Source organism: Somniosus microcephalus, chromosome 1, assembly GCF_052327205.1.
Source record: "Somniosus microcephalus isolate GS21.2 chromosome 1, FLI_Smic_1.0, whole genome shotgun sequence".
NCBI classification, from domain to species: domain Eukaryota; kingdom Metazoa; phylum Chordata; class Chondrichthyes; order Squaliformes; family Somniosidae; genus Somniosus; species Somniosus microcephalus.
This window is the reverse complement of record NC_140987.1, coordinates 212,875,356-212,899,071: the sequence shown is the minus strand read 5'-3', so window position 1 is coordinate 212,899,071 and position 23,716 is coordinate 212,875,356. Positions and strand designations below refer to the sequence as shown.

At 45.8% G+C, this 23,716-nt stretch overlaps 1 protein-coding gene across 4 annotated transcripts in view; it reads left to right on the top strand.

The window, feature by feature from the left end:
• Positions 1 to 23,716, top strand: part of LOC147124570 (ras-specific guanine nucleotide-releasing factor 2-like) — a 361,280-nt gene that overhangs the window by 13,252 nt on the left and 324,312 nt on the right. For all 4 annotated transcript variants that reach the window (XM_085989546.1, XM_085989542.1, XM_085989537.1 and 1 more), the window contains exon 2: positions 20,508 to 20,614. Coding sequence is in view for 3 of the 4 variants with exons in the window: in XM_085989542.1 (XP_085845668.1) it covers positions 20,508 to 20,614 (107 nt within the window). In the remaining variant the exon portion in view is untranslated. The remainder of the gene's footprint in view (positions 1 to 20,507; positions 20,615 to 23,716) is intronic.

The window sequence follows — 23,716 nt, the reverse complement described above, 5'->3', positions numbered from 1 at the left end:
CATCATTGCCCTTGAAAATATCTCACCTTGGTCCTCAGAATCCCACCAAGATCAGCACCAGGCACACCAGCAGCAACAACAATACCAGCCTTCTCCGCAATCAACTGATGCAGAACAAGACACAGGGCATCAGCACCCGACCACATTGCTGCCAGGGATGGCCTCACCATGGCCAAATTTACTTCACTTGACGCTGTACACCCTGGCTGCCACATGATGCGCCAGGTTGGCACCACCCTACACCAACACCATAAAGCATCCCTACAACGCCCAAGCCATTCACACTCGTCACCATTGTGGGGGTGGGGGGGTGGATAATCTTATGTCTCACCATTCACTACAACTCACTAAGCCACTTCCAAAGGTGCACACAAACCTGTCCAAGAACGCAAAGTGCTGAAAATAAAGGTTTCAATGCTTGACAGCACATTACCAGAAACTTCACATGAACATTGGTTAAACCACCCAAGTGCCTACTCTTGTGTGTTGTTAGTTGGAATGCTTGCAGTAGGATGATGGTGAGTGTGAGAGGTGGCTAGTGAAATGGGGAAGTGGTAATGTAGATAGAGAGGGATGGTGTGAGTAAAGATAGAATCATAGAATGGTTACAGCACGGAAGAAGGCCATTTGGCCCGTCGAGCCCATGCCGACTCTCAGCTAGTCCCACTCCCCTGCCTTTTCCCCGTAGCCCTGCAATTTTTTTCCTTCAGATACTTATCCAATTCCCTTTTGAAAGATAAGGTTGAGTCTGCCTCCACCACCCTTTCAGGCATTGTATTCCCGATCTTAACCACTCATTGTGTAAAAAAGTTTATGTCGCCTTTGGTTCTTTTGCCAATCACCTTGGCCCCGATTTTCAGCTTGTGTGGGGAATGGTCGGGTTTCCCCGAATGTGGGGTTTCTGACACACATAAAAAAGTATCAGCCAGCTCCACGCAATTTTCCCTCAAGTGGCCATTTAATTCCCAGCATGTGGGAAGCCTTGTTAATTGTCCAATTCGAGTCAGAAATCCCCACAGTATGACGTCATCATTTGTGGTGCTTTCAAGGTCCATAGCAAGCATTGCATCCTCTGAAGGCTTCCAAACGAACCATACAGGATGGCAGAGGAGCCTGGAGCAGCTGTGGCCAGTGCCAGACCCCGAGCTGCCTCCAAATTCGACGAAGCTTCACTGCAGGCATTATTGGATGGGGATAGGGCCCACAGGGAGGTCCTCTTCCCTAGGTCAGGGAGGAAGAGGCCTCCCACTGAGACCAATGCTGCATGGATGCAGGTGTCAGCAGATGCCAACTCGCTGGGAGTCACCAGAAGAACCTTGGCATTACATCTCTAACTCCTTCCTTAACTCCCCTACAGTACCATCCAGAGCCCCCGTCCTCACTGTGGAGGAGGAAGAGGCTGTGCAGCCAGACTCCTCAGAGGAAGCTCCAACCTCTGAGGGCGCAGCGTCAGCAGAAGTAAGCGCACCCTGCACCAGCGCAGACACTCACACCTCGGGGGGACCTTCGGGACATAGAGTAGTGTTGTCACCTGGTGTTTCACAGCTCACAAGTGAGCCTCAGCAGATTCTGGAGACGGGACAGCAGTGGAGAGTCCTCGTCGGAGGGCGCAGGACTCTGCCAGCTCAGCTCAGCTGCGCTGCATGTCGACCCTCTGCCTCTGGGTCCATCTGCAAGAGAAGAGGTGATGGATCTCCATGCACAGATGCAGGAGTCTCTGGCAGGTTTTGTCTCCAGGGTCGCTGCGAGTGTGAAGCGAATGGAGGAGTCCACAGCGACCATGAGCAGAGCCTTTGTGCAGTCATTGGCGCATGAACGCATCACCATGGAAAGGTTGGCAACCTCCATGGAGGAGATAACTCGCCAGGGTACGGAAAACATGGTGAGTGCTCATAAGAGAATGACATCTCTTGAGGAGCGTTGGCCATCAGTTGAACAGAGAAACCAGATCTTCATGGAAGTCCTTCTGAGTGGGACTGCCAGTGCAGAAACGGGTCCCCATGGCCCCCTAAAGCGCAGCAAGGTGCTCTCAAGCCACTTCCAAGCGCTGGCCCCTTCTGGCCTGTGCAGCTTCAGGTGAGTGAGCAGCAGCCTGCTGCTCCTGGTGCTCATCCTGCTGTTCCTGGTTCTGCTGCTGCTGCAGATCCTCTAATGGCAAGAAGGGAAGGAAAAAAAGGCGTCCCATGCTTCTCGTAGATGCCTCCGCTGAGGAAGCGCTGAGTGAGGGTGGCGAGAGGGGCTTCCCAGGAGATCACATTGGAGAAGTGTGTGAGAGGCTCCAACCATCCACAGCTGTGCCTAAGCATTGAAGAAGTAGCCCCAAGCCTTCAGCAACAAGGTCCTTCAACATACAAGTGCTGTCCCTTTAAATCGCAGCTTCTCCATTGGCCTGCAGCTGACAGCTAGCAAGCTGGCAAGCTTCACGCCAGCTCTCCGCAGCGGGGTTCCCCGCAGGCGGGTTTCATGTGGGGAAAGCCCCAAAGTCGCAACAGCCCCGGAAAAACTACCTCAACGAGGTAATTATTGGTAATTAGTGTGCCGACGACCAGTTCCGCCAGCAGCGGCTGGGACTGAAGCGGGGTGCGGGGAAACGGCGGTCCGAAAGTCGGACGGGGTGGGGAATCAGGCGGGGGGGGGGGTCCCGACCCGCTTTTTCGCCGATTTTCGGCTTCCGGCCGCATGAAAAGCCGCTCGACGGCGGCCAGAAAATTGGGGCCCTTATATCTGTGTCCTCTGGTTCTCGACCCTTCTGCCAATGGGAACAGTTTCTCTCCATCTACTCTGTCCAGACCCCTCATGATTTTGAACACCCCTATTAAATCTCCTCTCAATCTTCTCTGCTCCAAGGAGAACAACCCCAGCTTCTCCAGTCTATCAATGTAACTGAAGTCCTTCATCCCTGGAATCATTCACATAAATCTTTTCTGCACCCTCTCTAAGGCCTTCACATCCTTCCTAAAGTGTGGTGCCCAGAATTGGACACAGTACTCCAGTTGGGGCCGAAGCAGTGTTTTATACAGGTTCATCATAATTTCCACACTTTTGTACTCTATACCTCTATTTATGAAGCCCAGGATCCCGTAAGCCTTTTTAACTGCTTTCTCAAGCTGCCCTGCTACCTTCAACGATTTAGGCACACATACCCCCAGGTCTCTGTTCGTGCACCCACTTCAGGATTGTACCATTTAGTTTATATGTCCTCTCCTCATTCTACCGAAATGCATCATGTCACACTTTTCTGCGTTAAATTTCATGTGCCACGTGCCTGCCCATTTCACCAACCTGTCTATGTCTTCCTGAAGTCTATCACTCCTCCTCACTGTTCACTATACCTCCGAGTTTTGTCATCTGCAAATTTTGAAATTGCGCCCTGTACATCCACGTCCAAGTCATTAATATATATCAAGAAAAGCAGTGGTCCTAGAACCGACCCCTGGGGAACACCACTGTATACCTTCCTCCAGTCCGAAAAACAACCGTTCACCGCTACTCTCTGTTTCCTGTCACTTGGCCAATTCTGTATCCATGCTGTCACTGTCCCTTTTATTCCATGGGCTTCAACTTTGCTGGCAAGGCTATTATGTGGCACTTTGTCAAATGCCTTTTGGAAATCCATGTACACCACGTCAACCGCATTACCCTCATCAACCCTCTCTGTTACCTCATCAAAAAACTTGATCAAGTTGGTTAAACACGATTTGCCTTTAACAAATCTGTGCTATCTTTCCTTAATTAATCCACCCCTATCCAAGTGAGTGTTGATTTTTGTCCCTGATTACTGTTTCTAAAAGCTTCCCCACTACTGAGGTCAAACTGACTGGCCTGTAGTTGCTGGGTTTCTCTTTACGCCCTTTTTTGAACAATGGTGTAACATTTGCAATTCTCCAGACCTCTGGCATCACCCCACTATCTATGGAGGATTGGAATATTATGGCCAGTACCTCCGCGATTTCCGCCCTCAATTCCCTCAGCATCCTAGGATGCATCCCATCCGTTCCTGGTGATTTATCTACTTTAAGTACAACTATCCTTTCTAATACCTCCTCTTTATCAATTTTTATCCTATCAAGTGTCTCTACTACCTCCTCCTTCACTATGTCTATGGCAACATCCTCTTCCTTGGCGAAGACAGATGCAAAGTACTCAGTTAGTACCTCAGTTATACCCTTTGCCTCCATGCATAGGTCTCCTTTTTGGTCTCTAATCCGCCCACCCCTCCTCTTACTACCCTTTTACTATTTATATGCCTATAGAAGACTTTTGGATTACTTTTTATGTTGCAGGAGTAGGGAAGGGAAGGCAGAGTAATGTGGATGTGATGAGTGGCACAGCAGGATGAGGTTGAGTGTGGCTTGGCAGTAACATTTCGTGATCATCTGAGATTATTGAATGGCTTGCGCCACTGCAGCCCGGCCCTCCCGACGACATCCCTGCTTGTGCCCGCCTGTGCAATGTGCAACCAGGCTGCGTTGATCTCCTGGGGAGGTCTCTTCTGCCCATGGGAAGGGAAGAGAACCTTTCTGCATGCTGTGACTCCCTCCATAAACATATGGAGGGAGTCACGAGAGAGCCTGGGTGTAGCCGTGCACCTCTGTGCAGTGCATGTCAGTGTTTGCAGCACCTCAATGCTGTAGAACACTGACAGCACAACTGTCAAAATCAATTTGCGCATGGCCCCTTTAAGGAAACCGGCTGATGATGCGTCATCTTCCAAAATTCTATAGACTCTGGAACAGTTCCCATGGATTGGAGGGTAGCTAATGTAACCCCACTATTTAGAAAAGGTGGTAGAGAGAAAACGGGGAATTATAGACCAGTAAGCCTGACATCGGTAGTGGGGAAAATGCTAGAGTCCATTATAAAAGATGTAATAGCAGAGCACTTGGAAAACAGTGACAGGATCGGACAAAGTCAACATGGATTTACAAAAGGTAAATCATGCTTGACTAATCTACTGGAATTTTTTGAGGATGTAACTGGTAGAGTAGATAAGGGAGAACCAGTAGATGTGGTGTATTTGGACTTTCAGAAGGTTTTCGATAAGGTCCCGATTAAGAGATTAGCGTGCAAAGTTTAAAGCGCATGAGATTCGGGGTAAGGTACTGACTTGGATAGAGAACTGGTTGGCAGACAGGAAGCAAAGAGTTGGAATAAACAGGTCTTTTTCCGAGTGGCAGGCAGTGACTAGTGGGGTACCGCAGGGATCGGTGCTAGGACCCCAGTTATTCACAATATATATTAATGATCTAGACGAGGGAACTAGATGTAATATCTCCAAGTTTGCAGATGACACATAGCTGGGTGAGCATGTGTGCTGTGAGGAGGATGCCGAGAAACTCCAGTATGATTTGGACAGGTTGGGAGATTGGGCAGATGCATGGCAGATGCAGTATAATGTGAATAAATGCGAGGTTATCCACTTTGGTGGCAAAAACAGGAAGGCAGATTATTATCTGAACGGCAATAGATTGGGAAAAGAGGAAGTGCAACGAGACCTAGGTGTCTTTGTGCACCAGTCGCTGAAGGTAAGCATGCAGGTGCAGCAGGCGGTTAAGAAGGCAAATGGTATGTTGGCCTTCATAGCGAGAGGATTCGAGTACAGGAGCAAGGATGTCTTGCTGCAGTTGTACAGGGCCTTGGTGAGACCACACCTTGAGTATTGTGTGCAGTTTTGGTCGCCTTCTCTGAGGAAGGATGTTCTTGCCATGGAGGGACTGCAGTGAAGATTCACCAGACTGCTACCTGGGATGGCAAGAATGACATATGTAAGAAGTCACACAACACCAGGTTATAGTCCAACAGTTTTATTTGAAATCACAAGCTTTCGGAGCGCTGCTCCTTCGTCAGGTGAAGTGGAGAGATGCATAAAGACACAACTTATATAGTCAGAGAATAATGCCAGATGATTACAGGTAATCTTTCTAACTGCCATTTATCACACCTCGGCAGAAAGATAATCACAGCAATCAAAGGTGTGAATGGTGTCCAAACAGGTTAGTCAGAAAAACATTACATCAAAGAACAATGAGGTGGGGTCACAAGGGGTCAAATGTTGCAGATGCTGGGGTCTGTATGTAGCAAAAAAAATGTTTTTTGTCTGTTTTTTGTTTTTCATACAGACCCCAGCATCTGCAACATTTGACCCCACCTCATTGTTCTTTGATGTAATGTTTTTCTGACTAACCTGTTTGGACACCATTCATACCTTTGATTGCTGTGATTATTTCTCTGCCGAGGTGTGATAAATGGCAGTTAGAAAGATTACCTGTAATCATCTGGCATTATTCTCTGACTATATAAGCTGTGTCTTTATGCATCTCTCCACTTCACCTGACGAAGGAGCAGCGCTCCGAAAGCTTGTGATTTCAAATAAAACTGTTGGACTATAACCTGGTGTTGTGTGACTTCTTACATTTGTCCACCCCAGTCCAACACCGGCATCTCCACACCAAGAATGACATATGAAGAGAGATTGGGTCGATTGGGCTTGTATTCGCTAGAGTTTAGAAGAATGAGAGGGGATCTCATTGAAACTTATAAAATACTAACAGAACTAGACAGACTAGATGCAGGAAGGATGTTCCTGATGGCGGGGGAGTCCAGAACCAGGGGTCACAGTCTAAGGATAAAGGGTAAGCCATTTAGGACTGAGATGAGGAGGAATTTCTTCACCCAGAGAGTGGTGAACCTGTGGAATTCTCTACCACAGAAGGCAGTTGAGGCCAATTCACTAAATATATTCAAGAAGGAGTTAGATATATTTCTTAAGGCTAAAGGGATCAAGGGATATGGGGAGAAAGCAGGGACAGGGTACCGAATTTGGATGATCAGCCATGATCTCATTGAATGGCAGAACAGGCTCGATGGGCTGAATGGCCTACTCCTGCTCCTATCTTCTATGTTTCTATGTCATCAAATGATGTCATCAGACCCACTTCCCTTGAATTGGCTAGGAACCTCGCAGGACGGGCTTAACAAGCCCTATTAATGTAAAATCTCTTGGAGAGTGCGGGCTACAGTAGGCAGCGGGCTGGAACCACAACACCGGCCCTGGCCGCCCCAGACCCACCTCAGTCGGTGAAATCGCAGCCTAGGATGCTATTCACTGTCAATAACTCACCAAAGGTCAACAGCTACTGCTCTAGCTTCATACTGGGTTCAAGAGAACCACTCAACTTCAGGACTGTGATTGACAGTATTATAAGTTGTCCAACTTGCTCCACAGAAACATTTACAATTTTCTGTTTTTGAAATGTTCAACAGCTTCTCATTTACCATGGTTTCTATGAACTTTGACACAACTGGTAGAAGGTGATAATGGTGTATGGTTAATGGGGTTCGTGTCTTATCCTTTCTTGATACATTTGCTGCATTCTGTTCAGATGGCATTATATCAGTTGACAGGGACAGATTAACAGTTTACTTAGCTTATATAGGTTCTTGGACAGATCTTACAATGATTTCAGTCTCTTGACTCCCAGCAACTCTTACTGCAACACTGCTACTCTGGGCACTAGGATTACTGCACACGTCTGGAAAAGGGACTTTCCAGTACTAAATCCCAAAAAGCAAATATTGGAGTAGGGATTTCAGTTCTGATGAAAGGTCATCGACCTGAACTGTTAATTCTGTTTCTCTCTCCATAGATGCTGCCTGACCTGCTGAATGTTTCCAGCATTCTGTTTTTATTTCACTCAAGAACTTGTTTGGTTAGGCTATCAGAACTTTGGCTATAATTAAGCAGAACATTTTGTAATTAAGTAAAACTGCTAACCAGTTTTTACCAGAGTGACTCTAAGGGCAGGACTTTCATTGGGCCGTAGAGGTGGGATTGGAGGCGTGTGGGGGGTTAAAATCCCGAAATCGGGGGGCACGAACCCATCCCGCCCCAACCCGCCTCCATGCCAGTTTCAAAGGAGGCGGGTACCCGACCCACACTGGGACCCGCCTCCCCGAGGCGGGAAGGGGATTAGTGCCAATTAACTGCCTGTTAGCAGGTAGTTAACAGGCAGTTTTTAGCCTAATCCCTATTTTCATTGGTGAAATGTGGGATTACCGACGGCTCCAAACCACGCCAAGTTAGCGAGGTGGGCCGTCGGGATGAAGGGCTTGGAGGGGTCAAGATGTCCGGTGTTCAGGTGAGTGATGGGTGCATGAGTGAAGAGGTAAGTGTGTTTGGTGTGTTTGAAGAAGTTTTACTTACCTTTACGGCCTTCAGGTCTCGGGAGTCCCTCATCTCACTGGCACAGAAAGCAGAATGGCCGCGATCTGTCAAAAATTGCAGCATTCAGCTTTCTGTTCCGGAGAGATCTCTAAATCAGCCTGAGAGGAAGGAATTAACTTGAAGTACAGATTGTCAGTGTTTGACAGCTTCAAACAGCTGTGAAACACTGATATTTCATCTGTCAAAAGGTCTTCACAGATGAAATATCAATCTGTGACGTCACCTGTTGCCGGGTGGCCCTTAATTGGCCTGCTGAGCCCGCTGGGTGGACTCAACAAGGTCAATCAAGTCAAAATCACATGGGTTGGCTAAAACTCGATGGAGGCGGGACTACAACCCCAAGTTGTAGTCCCGCCTCCTCAATGAAAATCCAGCCCTTATTTCCCTAACCTGTAGTAAACAGCATTCACAGACACAATTTGAGAATGGAATATAATTGCTCTAGACCTTCTTAAGTAGTTAACAGCAAAATAATCTACATTATTAATCCTAATCTAAGGATATTAGGCATGAGTTGGAGAGATTTTCCTCAAAGACAGGATTGCTGCCAGAAGTGGGTCGAGGCAGGATTTCCAATGGCCGGCCCAATCGTGATAAGATTCTGCTCCCAGTTTCCTGGGTTGGGTCAATGAAGTATCCCAGTGGTGCCCCAGTGCTGCAGCAGCTAAAATGGGTGGTGCCAGTTTTAAAGGAGGCAGAAGCCCCCTAATTGTGTCGGGTTCCATTTTTAATTAGTTCTGAATGAGCCCAACCACAAAATAACCAGCAATTGGAGAGGTTGGGAGAAGGAGAAGTGGTCAGATGGTCTATCTTGATGCCATAAAACTCATTCAGTGTGCCTCCCACCACCACAGTCTGCTTACCACCTCCTCTCTGACCATAGTCTCCATCTACAATGCAGGGTTGGGAATGGAAGAAAATCCAGTGGAACCCTAAGCCTTGCCCCCTCATTGCAATTTATGTGCGGCTGGATGGGCGGTGTCCTCAATAGCAGTGGGGGCACACCAAAACTCAGCAGTCAATGTTGGGGGTGGGGATTTGCTAGGAGGCCTCCCCCTTATACTCTAATCCCTTTGTAACAAAAGCTAACATACCATTTGCTTTCTTAATTGCTTGCTGTACCTGCATGTTAACTTTCTGTGATTCATGTACAAGGACACCCAGGTCCCTCTGAAGGCAAACATTTCCCAGTCTCTCAGCATTCAAAAAATATTCTGCTTTTCTGTTTTTCCTACCAAAGTGGATAACTTCACAGTTCCCCACATTGTATTCCATTTGCCATGTTCTTGCCCACTCAGTCAACCTGTCTATATTTCTCTGCAGCCTCTTTGCGTCCTCCTCACAGCTTAATTTCCTACTTAACTTTGTATCATCGGTAAACTTGGATACGTTACACTCAGTCCCTTCATCTAAGTCATAGCTGAGGCCCAAGCACCGATCCTTGCGGTACCCCACTAATTACAGCCTGCCAATCCGAAAAAAGTCCCGTTTATTCCTACTCTCTGTTTTCTGTCCATTAACCAATCCTCAATCCATGCTAATATATTACCCCCAATCCCATGAGTCCTAATTTTGTATAATAACCTCTTGTGTGGCACCTTATCGAATGCTTTTTGAAAATCCAAATACACTACATCCAGTGGTTCCCCATTATCCATCCTACTAGTTACCTCTTCAAAAAACTCTAACAGATTTGTCAAACATGATTTCCCTTTCATAAAATCATGTGGAATCTGCCTAATCATATTATGATTTTCTAAGTGCCCTGTTAACCACATCCCTAATAATAGATTCCTCTTCCTCCTTTCTTAAATAGCGGGGTTATGTTTGCTACCTTCCAATCCTTGGGGACTGTTCTAGAATCTAGGGAATTCTGGAAGATCAATAACAGTGCATCCACTATCTCTGCAGCTACCTCTTTTAAAACCCTAGGATGCAGGTTGTCAGGTCCAGGGGACTTGTCGCCACTTAGTCCCATTAATTTCTCCAGTACTATGTTTTTACTTATATTGATTTCTTTAAGTTCCTCATTCTCTCTAGACCCTTGGTTCCCCATTATTTCCAGAATTATTTTTGTGTCTTCTACCGTGAACTGTATTTGTTTAATGTCTCTGCCATTTCCTTATTGCCCATTATAATTTCTCCTGTCTCTGCCTCTAGTGGGCCCACGTTTACTTTTACTAATCTCTTCCTATTTACATACCTATAGAAACGTTTACAATCTGTTTTTATGTCTCTTGCTAATTTACTCTCATATTCTTTGGGTTAAGTTAGAAGCTGAAATATCATGAACAAACTTTAAAAGAAAAATTGTAATTTAAAAAAAAATTTAGTAATTTTTATCGTAATGGAGAAATTTGACATTCCACAAATATAAAATTAGTTTTTCAGGACCAGAATGGTTGTTTAGCAGTCAATACGCTGTTACACCTATTCCAACAAGGCTTAACATTTAATGTGGTGTTTAACAGGGATATTAGCATGGAAAAGCCCAAGTTTTCTTCAGTTCCACTGATTTCACTGATTGCCGGTTATGGGGGGCGGGGTGGGGGGTTGACAGTGCAGCCTGTGTCTGAGCAGGGAATGACTGACTGTAACTTTAAGAATTCTGTGTTTAGCTGCACAGGAAGTTATGGTCAGTTTCAGAGGGGTACGGACGGCGAACGCTGAGAGTTCACCATCATTACCCACCGCAAAATCCGGGCCATTAAGTCTAGTGATTTGTGGGCTGTCTTTAAAAAAAACAAAAAAAACAATTGGTTCTCTAATTTCAGGGAAGGGACCTGGACTGCACTATCTGTTCCTCAATTCATTTCATTTCTCATTTCTAAATGAATTCACTTTGACTCTCTGTAATTCATATTCAAACTATTCATATATTCACAGTAACTTTTATCAGCCAGTATGTGCAATATATTTTTTATATCAAGATAATATTTATTATAATAAGTTTATAAACTCCTACTTCCATTCCTGGGACTTATGCACCTCTTCTACCCACCATCCACAACTTAACTCCTTGCCATCTGTGACCTATTGTGCTCCCCTTTTCTTCCCAATTAGCTGCTTTTCTTCCCATCCTGCATACTTCAACTACTAAGTTTCTTTCCTACCCCATTGCTCACTTCTTTTCCCATTTATCCCCTGCTCCCCTTCTCCCCTTATTATTTCTCCTCTTCCCTCCACCGGTTCCTCGCTGTATTCCACTTCTGCTCTTTTCCTTCTTTTCCTTCCCTCCTCATTATTGCGCTTCTTCCACCCTCTTTCCCCCTCCCCCCCCCCCCCCCCCCCCGCCGACAACTTCCTACTGTTTGTACCCAACTTTGTTCTGCTTCTCGCCAAGGCAACCACTCCACATCCTGTCATCTGCTTTCTTTCCCCACTCCCAAAACTTATTTGCTTCCCACCATCCATTTTATTCTCCCAGCCACCTGATTCTGCTTAATATATCATCTCCTCCTTGTACTGCACACATTCTAGAAAGTCATACTTTCTTCTTATGCTCACACTTTTCCCATTACACTTTGTTACTAACACCCTATTTTTTATAAAACCACGTATTCTGCTGCTCACCATGCGCAATGCTACAGAGGATGTGCTAGTGTCTGTAAATAAATATTGTGAATGCTCAAAATACTCCAGATGCCGCACTTTGTGTCAAACATCGACAAATCACACATGCACAAGCAAGATAGTTATGTCAGGCTGGTTTTTTCTTTTTCAAATCTGAAGTCAGAAAGTAACAAGCATGTCCCAAAGTAGCAAACACTCTTCACTGAACAGTAATTAAGCTCAGGAGTCCAGAAAATCCACTGGGGCATTGCGTCCTGGTGTAGGTGCCAGGATAGGCCCAGCTGGAACCTCTGATGTTGATCCCGCTGAGATTTGCAAGGCCAGCGGGAGGAGCCAAGGTAGTGGGCCATTGGTGATTTGGGGGGGCAACCCCTGCCAAAGAAACCCGTAACCACAATGGAAACTTCCTGGGCCAGCGGTGCGTTATCCCACCCCAGAAAGGGAAAGAGGCTGCCTCCAGTGGCCCTTCTGTCAGGGAGGTGCTTGCAATACAAAAAATATTGTGCAACCCTCACTCCAGCAATCCAGATCCTGATCCTTGCTTGGACACTCAGAGTCCCTACATCTGCCCTGTCAGCCAGGTACAACTGTTGAGACCAGGCATACCTGTACTGACCCGTTGCTAGATCCTGATTGAGGGCCGGGCATGGGAACACCCAACTTAGGGAATCTCCTCCTTTTGCATGCAGATTGGCCTTGTAGGCTGGGCAGAGGCTTCACTAAGACATACAGGGAACTTTGCTCCACAGATGAGACATGACGTATCTGGGTCCCGGTGGAGTTTGCATCATTCTGGTGAACGCCTGCGGAACTTGCAGTGGGTGTCCATCATTTTCGTTGTTTTGGTGATTTGCAATTTTTTAATGAGTTGATTCAAATGATACAAAGCTAGGTGTGAAAGTAAGCTGTGAGGAGGACACAAAGGGGGGAATTATAACCCCAAAAAACTGGTGGGTTGAGGTCAGGTGGGAGGTTAAGGAGTTAAAAAACTGAAGGCCGACCCTAACCCGCCTCCAACCTGCCCACTTCCAGTTTTAACAGAGGCAGGACGAGGATGAGCAGCCAACCCACTCCCAGGAGGCGAGTCGTCCTTTAAAATATTATAATGAGGCTAGCATGTCTCATGTTGATCCACCATTTCAAATTTAACTCTGGCTGGTCGTGTTTCCCGGGCTTCGAGAACCCGCCAGCTAAAGGGAGGCAAGGACTGCAGGATCCAGGAGGTAAGTGCCTTTACACTTACCTGCTGGATCCAGTGTCCCTGCCTCACCCACGCCGACCCTTCCAATCTCACTCGACCTCCTCCGAAGGCCTCAGACCTCCCCCCTCCGCCAGGCCTCCAATCTCCCCCCCCACCCGAGGCCTCTGATTCCCCCCTCCGGCGTCTGACCTGCCCCCTCCGGTCACTGATCGCCTTCCCAGCTTCCCCACTCCAGCTCCGATCCTCCTCCGGCCCCCAACCACACCCACCACTCCCCAGTGCTCCTCTGGCCCCGAACCACACACCCCACTCCCCAGTGCTCCTCTGGCCCCCAACCACCACACCCAAACTTCCTCTGGCTCCGATTCACCTCCCCCCCCCCCCCCCCCACCAAATTTCCTCCGGCCCCAATTCACTCCCCACCCCGATCCCTCCCTCCCTCCTCTCTGCGGCCTAGTGCTGCAGACCTACCAGCCCAACAGCCTGGCAGCCTCTCTATCTGGCTGGCTAAAGGCAGGAAACAGAGCTTTGAAATGTTATTCAGGCCCTGCCATTAAATTCAGCATGGCCTACGGGAAACCCGTTCTCCCAGGTTTCTCGGCCGCTTTTGAGCTACTCCCCCGCTCCCTACCCACCTCCAAATTAAAAAATTGGCCAAAGAGCCTGCATAAGGGATACAGACAGGTTAAGTGAGTGGGCAGGAAGGTGGCAGATGGAGTATAATGTGGGGAAATGTGAGGTTATTCACTTTAGTAGGAAAAATAGAATATTTTTAAAATGGTGAGACACTATTAAATGTTGGTGTTCAGAGGGATTTGGGGGTCCTTATATACGAAATACAGAAAGTTAACATGCAGGCACAGCAAGCAATTAGGAAGGCAAATGGTATGTTGACCTTTATTGCAAGGGGGTTGGAGAAGAAGACTAAGGAAGTCTTGCTATAATTGTACAGGGCCTTGGTGAGTCCACACCTGGAGTACTGTGCACAGTTTTGGTCTCCTTATCCGAGGAAGGATATTACTTGTCTTAGAGGCGGGGCAACGAAGGTTCACTAGATTGATTCCTGGGATGGGGGGATTGTCCTATGAAGAGAAATTGAGTAGACTAGGCCTATACTCTCTAGAGTTTAGAAGAATGAGAGGTGATCTCATTGAAACATACAAGATTCTGAGGGGGCTTGACAGTGTTTCTGCTGAGAGGCTGTTTCCCCTGGCTGGAGAGTCTAGAACTAGGAGCATAGTCTCAGGATAAGGGGTTAGCCAATTAGGACTGAGATGAGGAGAAATGTCTTCACTCAGAGGGTTGTGAATCTTTGGAATTCTGTACCCTAGAGGGCTGTGGATGAGTATATGCTAGGCACAGGTCGAGAGATTTTTGGACTCTAAGGGAATCAAGCAATATGGAGATCGGGCGGGAAAGTGGAGTTGAGATCAAAGATCAGCCATGATCTTATTGAATGGTGGAGCAGGCCCGAGGGGCCGTATGGCCTACTCCTACGCCTATTTCTTATGTTCTGATGAACTATTAATTGAACATTATTGACCATAAATGCCCACTTTGCTGTGTTATTTACATTGCTTGATTTAAATTATTGGGCAATTAAAATTGTTTTAGCTCGTAAACGATTTTGAATTCTCAGAAGCAGACAGTGCAGGGGTTCTAATTAACAATTGGGGAATGGCTCATGTAGCCCTGATAGTCAAAGACATGAATCAGAGAATTATAGGCCAGTTGGATTCTGCTGCGATGATGCCCAGGCTTGAATGTCCTGCTGACACTCATCGTCAAGATTTACACATGAATAATGAATATTTGGGAAAGATAGTGGAGAGCAACCAGTGCTTATGGAATCATAGCCCAGCAAGGTTCAATGCCTTCAGGAGAGACATTTGACGAGGGGGAAATAAATTCAAAATAACCTTCATGAGTTCACAACATCCATACCTTTTAAGTTGTTGATGCTAGCAAGGTTTAAAATATTCATACTCGCTAAAAATTAGAGGACACTGCACATACAATCCTTATATAACAATATATGTCAACAAGGGCAGATGTCGACGACGAAGTCCAACACCACCTTCCGTGTGCCAGTGCAGCCTTCGGTCGCCTGAGGAAGAGAGTGTTTGAAGACCAGGACCTCAAACCCGGCACTAAGCTCATGGTCTACAGGGCAGCAGTGATACCCGCCCTGTTGCATGCCTCAGAGACATGGACCATGTACAGCAGGCACCTCAAAGCACTGGAGAGGTACCACCAATGCTGCCTCCGCAAGATCCTGCAAATCCATTGGCAGGATAGGTGCACCAACGTCAGTGTTCTTGCTCAGACCAACATCCCCAGCATCGAAGCTTTGACCACGCTCAATCAGCTCCGATGGACGGGTCACATTGTCTGCATGCCCGATACGAGACTCCCAAAACAAGCGCTCTACTCGGAGCTCCGGCACGGCAAGAGAGCCCCAGGTGGGCAGAGGAAACGTTTCAAGGATACCCTCAAAGCCTCCTTGGAAAAAGTGTAACATCCCCACCGACACCTGGGAATCCCTGGCCCAACACCGAACAAAGTGGAGGGGAAGCATCCGGGAAGGCGCCGAACACCTCGAGTCTCTTCGCCACGAGCAAGCGGAAGCCAAGCGCAGGCAGCGCAAGGAGCGCACGTCAAACCAAGCACCCCACCCACCCGCCCCTTCAACCACCGTCTGCCCCACCTGTGACAGAGACTGTAGGTCCCGCATTGGACTCATCAGTCACCTGAGAACTCATTTTTAATGTGGAAGCAAGCGGTTCCGAGGGACTGCCTAAGAAGAAGATATAACAATATGTATATAGTTTATTTAGCAAGTGCATGACCTGGCATATCTAATTTAATCAGTTCTTGTAGATGAATAGTAATGGAACCAGAATCTCCTTAGTACTTGAGCCAGATTAAAGATTCAATCTTATTGTGTGTTTATACAAAATCAAGTTCAATTTAGAGTTTTAAAATTCTATCAAATAGTAATACATGTATAAGCTGAATTTTAAAAAAAGAGATGCTACTTAAAAATCCTGAAGAGGTATATTTCTCAGCACAAATGAATCTTACATTAAGGTAAAATTGTAATTGCTTAAATTGAAACGTAGATTTTAATTTTGTGATTACTGAAACTCATTTCACAGCATTATATATTGTGTGGAATCACTGAGTATTCAAAGCTCATACGAGGTAGTGGCAAATCTGGTGACATTTTACATTTGCTAATGGAAATTGTACATATAAGTCAGCTAATGTTCTCTGGTATAACTGAGCTATTGAAAATATCCTTTTCTAAATCTCAAAATCCAAGCTCTTTCATTGCAAAATCTATGGTGCAATCGTTAAGGTTATTTTTCCCCAATTTATTTCCTGCCTTATTCCCCAGCCAAATAAGTAGCCTCGTAATGTCCCTGGCACTGCAGCGAGCAACCCGGGAACAATTCCAGTAGCAGAGAAGCTTCTGTCACTAAACTCTCCCTGCCCCAGTCTCATGAAAATAGCTGTGGTGCTGCTGTGATCTGGATTCATTCTTTTTCCTCCTCCTCGTCCTCCACCCTTCAGTTTTCCTCTGCAGGTAAATAACTTGTGAAGTAAAAGTGGATCTAACTTACTTGGTGTTTTGTTGGACTCTATTTTCTGTTATCTCATTTAAAATTAAATATTACATAGAATTACATACAATTTTACAGCACAGATTCGGCCCAAATGGTCTAGTGTGCTGCTTGGTAGCAGGTTAACCTGAGAATGTAGATATTCAGGTTAAATTCATGGTAAAGAGGTAGAAATTCATCTTGGGTGGTAGCCAATGTTCCCTCTAAGCTGCGCGGATGTGCAGATGTTTGCCGGTCCTGCGCAGCCAGGGACCGACTTTTCCAATGTTAAATTTCGTGCATGTGCGAAACTATGAATGGGCTGCACAGCTATTTAAAGGGGCCACGCATCCAAAAGAAAATTAGAGGGAACATTGTTGGTGGCCCTAAACGGGCAGTATTGTATTACCGCCTGTTATACAATCCGCTTGATATTCAATTCTATTGAAGGCAGTAGAACGGAATATCGGGGGAGGAGTATAATGAGCGACCGATTCGATACCAACCGTTTTTTTTTCATTTATGGGATGTGGGCGTCGCTGGCAAAGCCAGCATTTATTGCCCATCCCTAATTGCCTAATTGAGAAGGTGCCGTAAGCTGCCGCCTTGAACCGCTGCAGTCCATGTGGTGAAGGTACTCCCACAGTGCTGTTAGGTAGAGAGTTCTGTCCGGTTTCATTCTTATTATTATGTTTCGTAGTGGTTAGTTCCAACTGAGTGTCTTGCTGGGCCATTTCAGGGGGCAGTTAAGAGTCAACCACATTGCTGTGGGTCTAGAGTCACATATAGGCCAGACCAGGTAAGGACGGCAGATTTCCTTCCCTAAAGAACATTAGTGAACCAGATGGGTTTTTACGACAATCCGATAGTTTCATGGTTACCATTACTGATAGCTTTTTATTCCAGATTTATTTAATTAACTGAATTTAAATTCCCCAGCTGCCGTGGTGGGATTTGAACTCACCATCAGTCCAGGCCTCTGGACATTATCACTGTGCTACCTCCCAGGACAAATTTCTATCCCAATATCTCTAAGGAGCTTAACTTGAGGCTGGAAAATATTCTCCCTTAACACAGGAGTATTTTGTGATATGATTTTGCAGTGTGTAAACATTCTACAGGACTATTTCTTCATGCATTTTACTACACATTTGTGTTTTAATGGATGTTGGTGGGTCCTCGAATGTTCTTGATGCCCATGGCCCCTCCCTTCAATGATACAGTGAGCTATGGTCCACTGGGTTGTTGCCTCCCTCCAGAACTTCATTTAAGTGGCCTTTCTTGACAGCGAGTGCTGGTATCATCACAAACTTGGCCTCACCGTGACAGATTTTCCCCCTCGCTAACCCCACCAGCTAAGATCAGCTAACTCACACAGTTCAGGGGTTGAACCTGGGATCTTCCTAAATGGTATGGCTCAGTAGCACACTACATGGAGTATTTATCCACTGACCCATCAGGGAAGTTCAGTACAGCTTTTCCTAGAATTAAAGATTAATAAGTGACAATCACTAGATGAGAAAAGGCTATTTAAAAGCAAATAAAAAGCATATAAGGTCATACTTTCAACATCCTGCAACTTTTTCATTATATTATGATATTTCCTAACTCTGTAAATTCAACAAGATTGTTAGCAAAATGAAAAAAAAATCAGCAATTAAGAGACGTTTACAATTAATCTTACAACACCCACTCTTTAATGTCAAACAAGATTATCTCAAGACCAGGACTAACCAGTGACTGGGCTAATTCATACTGTACTTATTTTTTGCCTGGATCGACTGAGGTACTTTGGCAGTTTTTCCTCTTGCCCAGTGACCGTGGTGGTCTAGCTGTTTTGTGCTTCTCCTAATTTCCAATTTAAAAAGTAATTCTGTTGAAGGAGGATGGGGTACAAACAATTGAGACATCAAGAGTTGTGGATTTTAGAATTTACTTTGACTCAATGTTCAAGAACAATAATGATAACACCTTACATTTGTAAAACGCTCCTCACATACAGAGAAACAGTGCTTTATAGGGTGGTTAACAATGAGTGAACACTGAGAAGATGGAGGAAGAGCAAGGAGATGGGCTAAGTGGGAGATAAGGCACGTTCAAAGAGAAGGGTCTTTAGGAGGTTTCAGAAGGCAGGAAGGGAAGTAGCAATAAGAAATGCTGAGGGAGGGAGTTCCAGAGGGCAGTGACATTGTGGCTGAAGGAATGGCTACCGATAGTGGAGTCCAGGGAGCGAAGAACAAGAAGTAGGTCAGTGTTAGAGGAGTGGAGGGTGTGATGAGGGGCATATTGTTGTAAATCATGGACAAAAGGAGGAAGCAAGACCACGGGGGGATTTGAAGATGAGATTGAGAATCTTAAATGCAATTCTCTTTGGCAGGGGACCTTGTGAAACTTGGCAAGGACAGGAGTGATAGGGATGCAGGCCTTAATGTGGTGAGAACGCAGCAAAGTTCTAGGTGATTTTTAGTTCATGGTGGGTGGAAAGACCAGCAAGGAGAGTGTTGGGGAAGTTCAGCCTCAAGATGATAAAGATATGGATTACAGTTTCAGCTGCAGAGGAGGCGGAGGTGGGCAATGTTTTGGATGTGAAAGAAAGAAATTGAGCTTGGGGTTGGGCAAGATGCCAAGTTTCTGCACCTCTGGACTTAGTGTGAGGTATCAGCTAGACTGATTGATGGAGTCGGGGCTGGAGCCATATGGTATTTGCTGGCACTTAAGGGATGGCTTCAGGTTATATTGTGTTTCGGCAGTACTTTAGCTAATAAACAGTGCCAATTTACATAGTATTCATCTTTCATTGGAATTATATTGCAGCTAGTCAGTAGATTATTGTTGGTAGATTACCAGTACACATGTCTTCTGTGTATCAGAAATGCTTCAAACTATGCTTTAATTTATATCCAATGTATGTATAGATTGTAGGGTAGATTTTCCAAGTCCTTCGCCATTGTGATGTACCTGGACCTCCGTGACAACAGGGCAAGTTCTTCACCACAGGCGAGGACTCAGAAAATCTACTCCCATAAGTACACCTCAAACCACTGTATCCATTCAATCAAACGTTGTGACAGTTGCTATGTTTATGTGGCACATAGGCCTTTCATCACACAAATAATTATTTTAATTAATTTCTTCTATTTGTTACTTCAAACCAAAAAATTAAATTGGCCTGAGGGGCAAACATAAAGGGCATCAAAAACAAAATGTGTGTTATACCCATGATGCCATACTATTTCTTACTTTTGTTGTTGTACATCTGATCTTATAGTATTCCTTTACTTTTGACCTTCAAAGACAATTTTTTACGGTGGTGTGTGAATTGATGGGATTCTGTGTGAATTGGAAATTCTTATTAAAGTTTACATAAATAACTTATGGCTCAGTTAAAAGCATGGTGCTTCCCCGAACAATCACTGTTAAGGTCCATAGTTACTCAAGAAGAGCTTATCATTGAATTATAACAGTTATCACTGTAATAGAAGAGCATATTCATCTGCACCAGACAACAAGCTTTTTGGGACATGTTTTATCCATCACAGATCAGCTCACTCAAAAAGATAAAGGATCAACCCGAGATTTTCCTGATCTGTTTGGCTCAGTTCAATCAAGTGGGCAGTACATTTACCAGCTGATGCTGGGAGGCAATGTACAGTCAATCCATTTGCACTTAGCCAGTGCTCCCTTCTATTACAAGGCCCATCTCTACAGCTGGAGCTGGATCTTTTGATCATTTGAGTTAATTTTATTAATTGCCAGACATATTTTTGTCAGAGTGCTTTTGAATTTTTTTTTGCAGAATTTAGGTTAAATCTGAATGTCATCAAAAGACTTTCTGCTCTGATGTTTCATATCACCATCAAAAGGTAGAATGATTAATGTTGTAATATTCTGTTTGTTTGTGCAGCATTATTTTACTATAAACTTTGGCCATGAAGGACACAAACCGTTGGAGCTCCGGAATGAGGAAGAGGCTGACTGTGAAACATGGGTGGATGCTATTCAACAGGCCAGGTACAGCCACTTCAATTTTGTATATCTGATTCCATAAACTGCTCTTAGGGTGACAACAACTTTCATTTAACGTCATCACATAAAAAAATCTCTCCGAGCATTTTACAAGGCAGAAGATCGGTAATGAACAGATAAAGGAAGAATTTAGGGAGGGAAAGCAAAGGCATGGTTTAAGAGGTGGATTTTTAGGAGGCTTCTGAAGCCATTTTGGGAGAAAGGTGGGGCCCTTTTGGGAGAAAATCCAGAAGGCAGGTGGTAGTTGTAGTGTATGTGCCTTTAAGTCAGAACTACTTTTTACAGCTCCTGTATACTGTAGTACCGGCAGTGACCACACCGGTATATAAGCTGTGCGCATGCCTCTGTACCCCAGTCTAGAGATTACCCTCCTCCAGTAAAGACCTGTTATTTGTTAATGTACAGCATCCGTGTGATTATTTATCCACTGAACCACGGATCTAACAGTAGTGACTGAATGATCGGCTTCCAAAGGTTAAGTGGAGGGAGTAAGGAACAAGGAGTCACAGAGGCACAGTAGTAAGGAAATACAACATGGATTTGTGACTGGAAAAGATCACTCAAAGAGTGGATTGAGATCATGGAGGGATTTGAAGGTAAGGACAAGGACCTTGAAGTTACTTGCAGTGACACAGGTAACTAATGAAACTTGACAAAGACAGGGATGATTAGTGTGTGGGAGTTTTGTAAGGGAGAAAGCACATGCTGCAGAATTTTGGATTAGCTGAAGTTTGTAAAGAGTGGACATATGGAGGATTTGAGGAGAGCATTTGAGAAGTCAATCCTCAAAATTACAAAATCATGGATTAGGATTTCAGCAGGTCTGGAGCATAGCTAGAGGTGTAAATGGGTAATGTTCCCTTCCTTTCTAATGTCTTGGTGGCTTGACTCAATCTAAAAAAAATACTTTTAACAGAACTTGGAAAATCTCGGAAATGCGCAAAAGCATTACAGCTTCTTTTGAGTGAACCGGAACGAGTATTGTTGCGTGGAAAGTGTTTTATAGTGACTTTACTTGTCAAAATAGATTAAAGTATTGGCCGGAATTTTCCCCTAAAAAAACGGGTGGGTTTGGGGCGTGGGAGCAGTTAAATTGTTAAAAGTGAGATTCCCGCCTCCAACCCACCACTTCTGGTTTTGCCGGACGCGGGACGGGTGGGGGGGGTGGTGCGTGGGGTGGGGGGGGGTGACCAACCCGCTACCAGGGGGCGTTGCATTAATTTAAATATTGTAAAGAGGCTGGAAGCCTCTTTTTTCCCCATCAATTTTGTGTTTAACTGCCTGTGGACGGGTTTCACACAATTCGTGAAACCCGGCAGTTAAACAGAGACGGGGACTGCTGCATCCAGGAGGTAAGTGGCTTTATACCTACCAGGGCCCAGGGTCCCTGCCTAGCCCACCCCCCGCGATTGGAGACCTCCTCACGAGGCCTCCGATCACTTTCCCAGGCCTTCCCCCTGCCCCCAGGCCTTCCCCCTGTCCCCAGCCCTTCCCCCTCAACGATGATGCTGAGGCCGGCCACAATCCTCCAGTGGCCGGCCCCAATCCTCTGGCCCCGCTGTCAATCCACAGCCAACCCCCCCGGTGATCCCTGGCTGACCTCCCCCCTGCGATCCCCACTTGCCTGCTGATCCCCAACCTCCCCGATCTCTGACCACCCCCCCCCCCATCGCCTGCCGATCCTGCAACACCCCCCCGCCGATCCTCTCTTCACCCTCCCGATTGCCGCCCCCCACTCCCCGCCGATTGACAACAACCCCCCTCCCCCGGACCGACCCCTCGCAACTGAGCCAGCCTCTCGGGTTTCCCGCCTGCCTCAGACAAACCTCAGCCCGCCTCCCTGGAGAAATTTCCAGCCATTATGTCTCTTGGAAATGGAGAAAGGTTTAAGTATTAAAAAAGAAAGATGATGCATTTTATAGTGCATACCACATTCACGGAACAACCTGAAGTGCTTTATAACCAATATATTAATTTTGAAGTGCAGTCACTGTTGTAGACAAATGCAAGGTACCATAAATAGCAAATTAATGACTGACTAGATAATTTGATTTTGGTGGCATTGGTTGAGGGAGGAATGCTGGCCAGAAGAACAGGAGAACTCCTTATTCTGCTTTAAATAGTGCCATGGGATCCTATACTTCCACCTAAGCAGGCAACGGGGCTTCCAACAATGCAGCATTCCCTCAGTGCTACACAAAGTGTCAGCCTAGATTATGTGCTCTTAAGTCCATAGTGGCACTTAAACCCACAACCTACTGAGTCAGAAGGAGAGTGTTACTAACGAAGCCAAACTGAAGAGCTTCATGAACAGTGTTGTTCCATTACAATCAACCTCATCTGAAGCCCGCATCGTGTTGTGGAAAGACCGGCTCGCCAGTCTTGAACAACCCCCAGCGATGGAAATTTTACCTGATGAAAGCCTTCCCCCAGGAGCTAATTGCAACTGGGCAACCTGGAAGTGCCTTAACAGACTTAGGACCGGTGTAGGTTGCTCAATGGTGTCACTAAGCAAATGGGGATATTCAACCAGCCCGACAACTTGTGAATGTGGAACTGAGGCACAGACTATGCAACATCTCCTGCAATGCCCATCGTTAGAGGAACCCTGCACTGTTGCAGATCTTGCCGAATTCAACAACAAGGCGCAAAAATATGTCCAGTTCTGGCTGGGCTATGTATAGACTGTCCGTGGACACGATAAGAAGAAATCCTCTGTTCATTAGAAGCATTCTATTGATAGAAAGTCTGCATAAGCAACTGAAAGGCATTTGTCTTCTTTGACGATGGCTTAAATAATCTGCACTTCAAGTTAGAGAACACCATTGCCCACTTTGCATTCTGTGACTTTGCTGAGCACTCCTACCTTAGATGTGATGCATACTGGGTTGAGCAGACAACACAAAAGACCCGGCTAGAAGATGAGAGTTCAAATTCCACTTTCAATGTACTTTCATACAGTACTTATGTTTCCCCAATGTAATGAGTACCTAGTTGTCTGGGAAGAGAGGGAGTTCTGTGAAAGCAAGGATCTTTTTGCTTGTAACTTGGAAAGGGGACTTGAATGTCATACCTCTCAACCTGCAA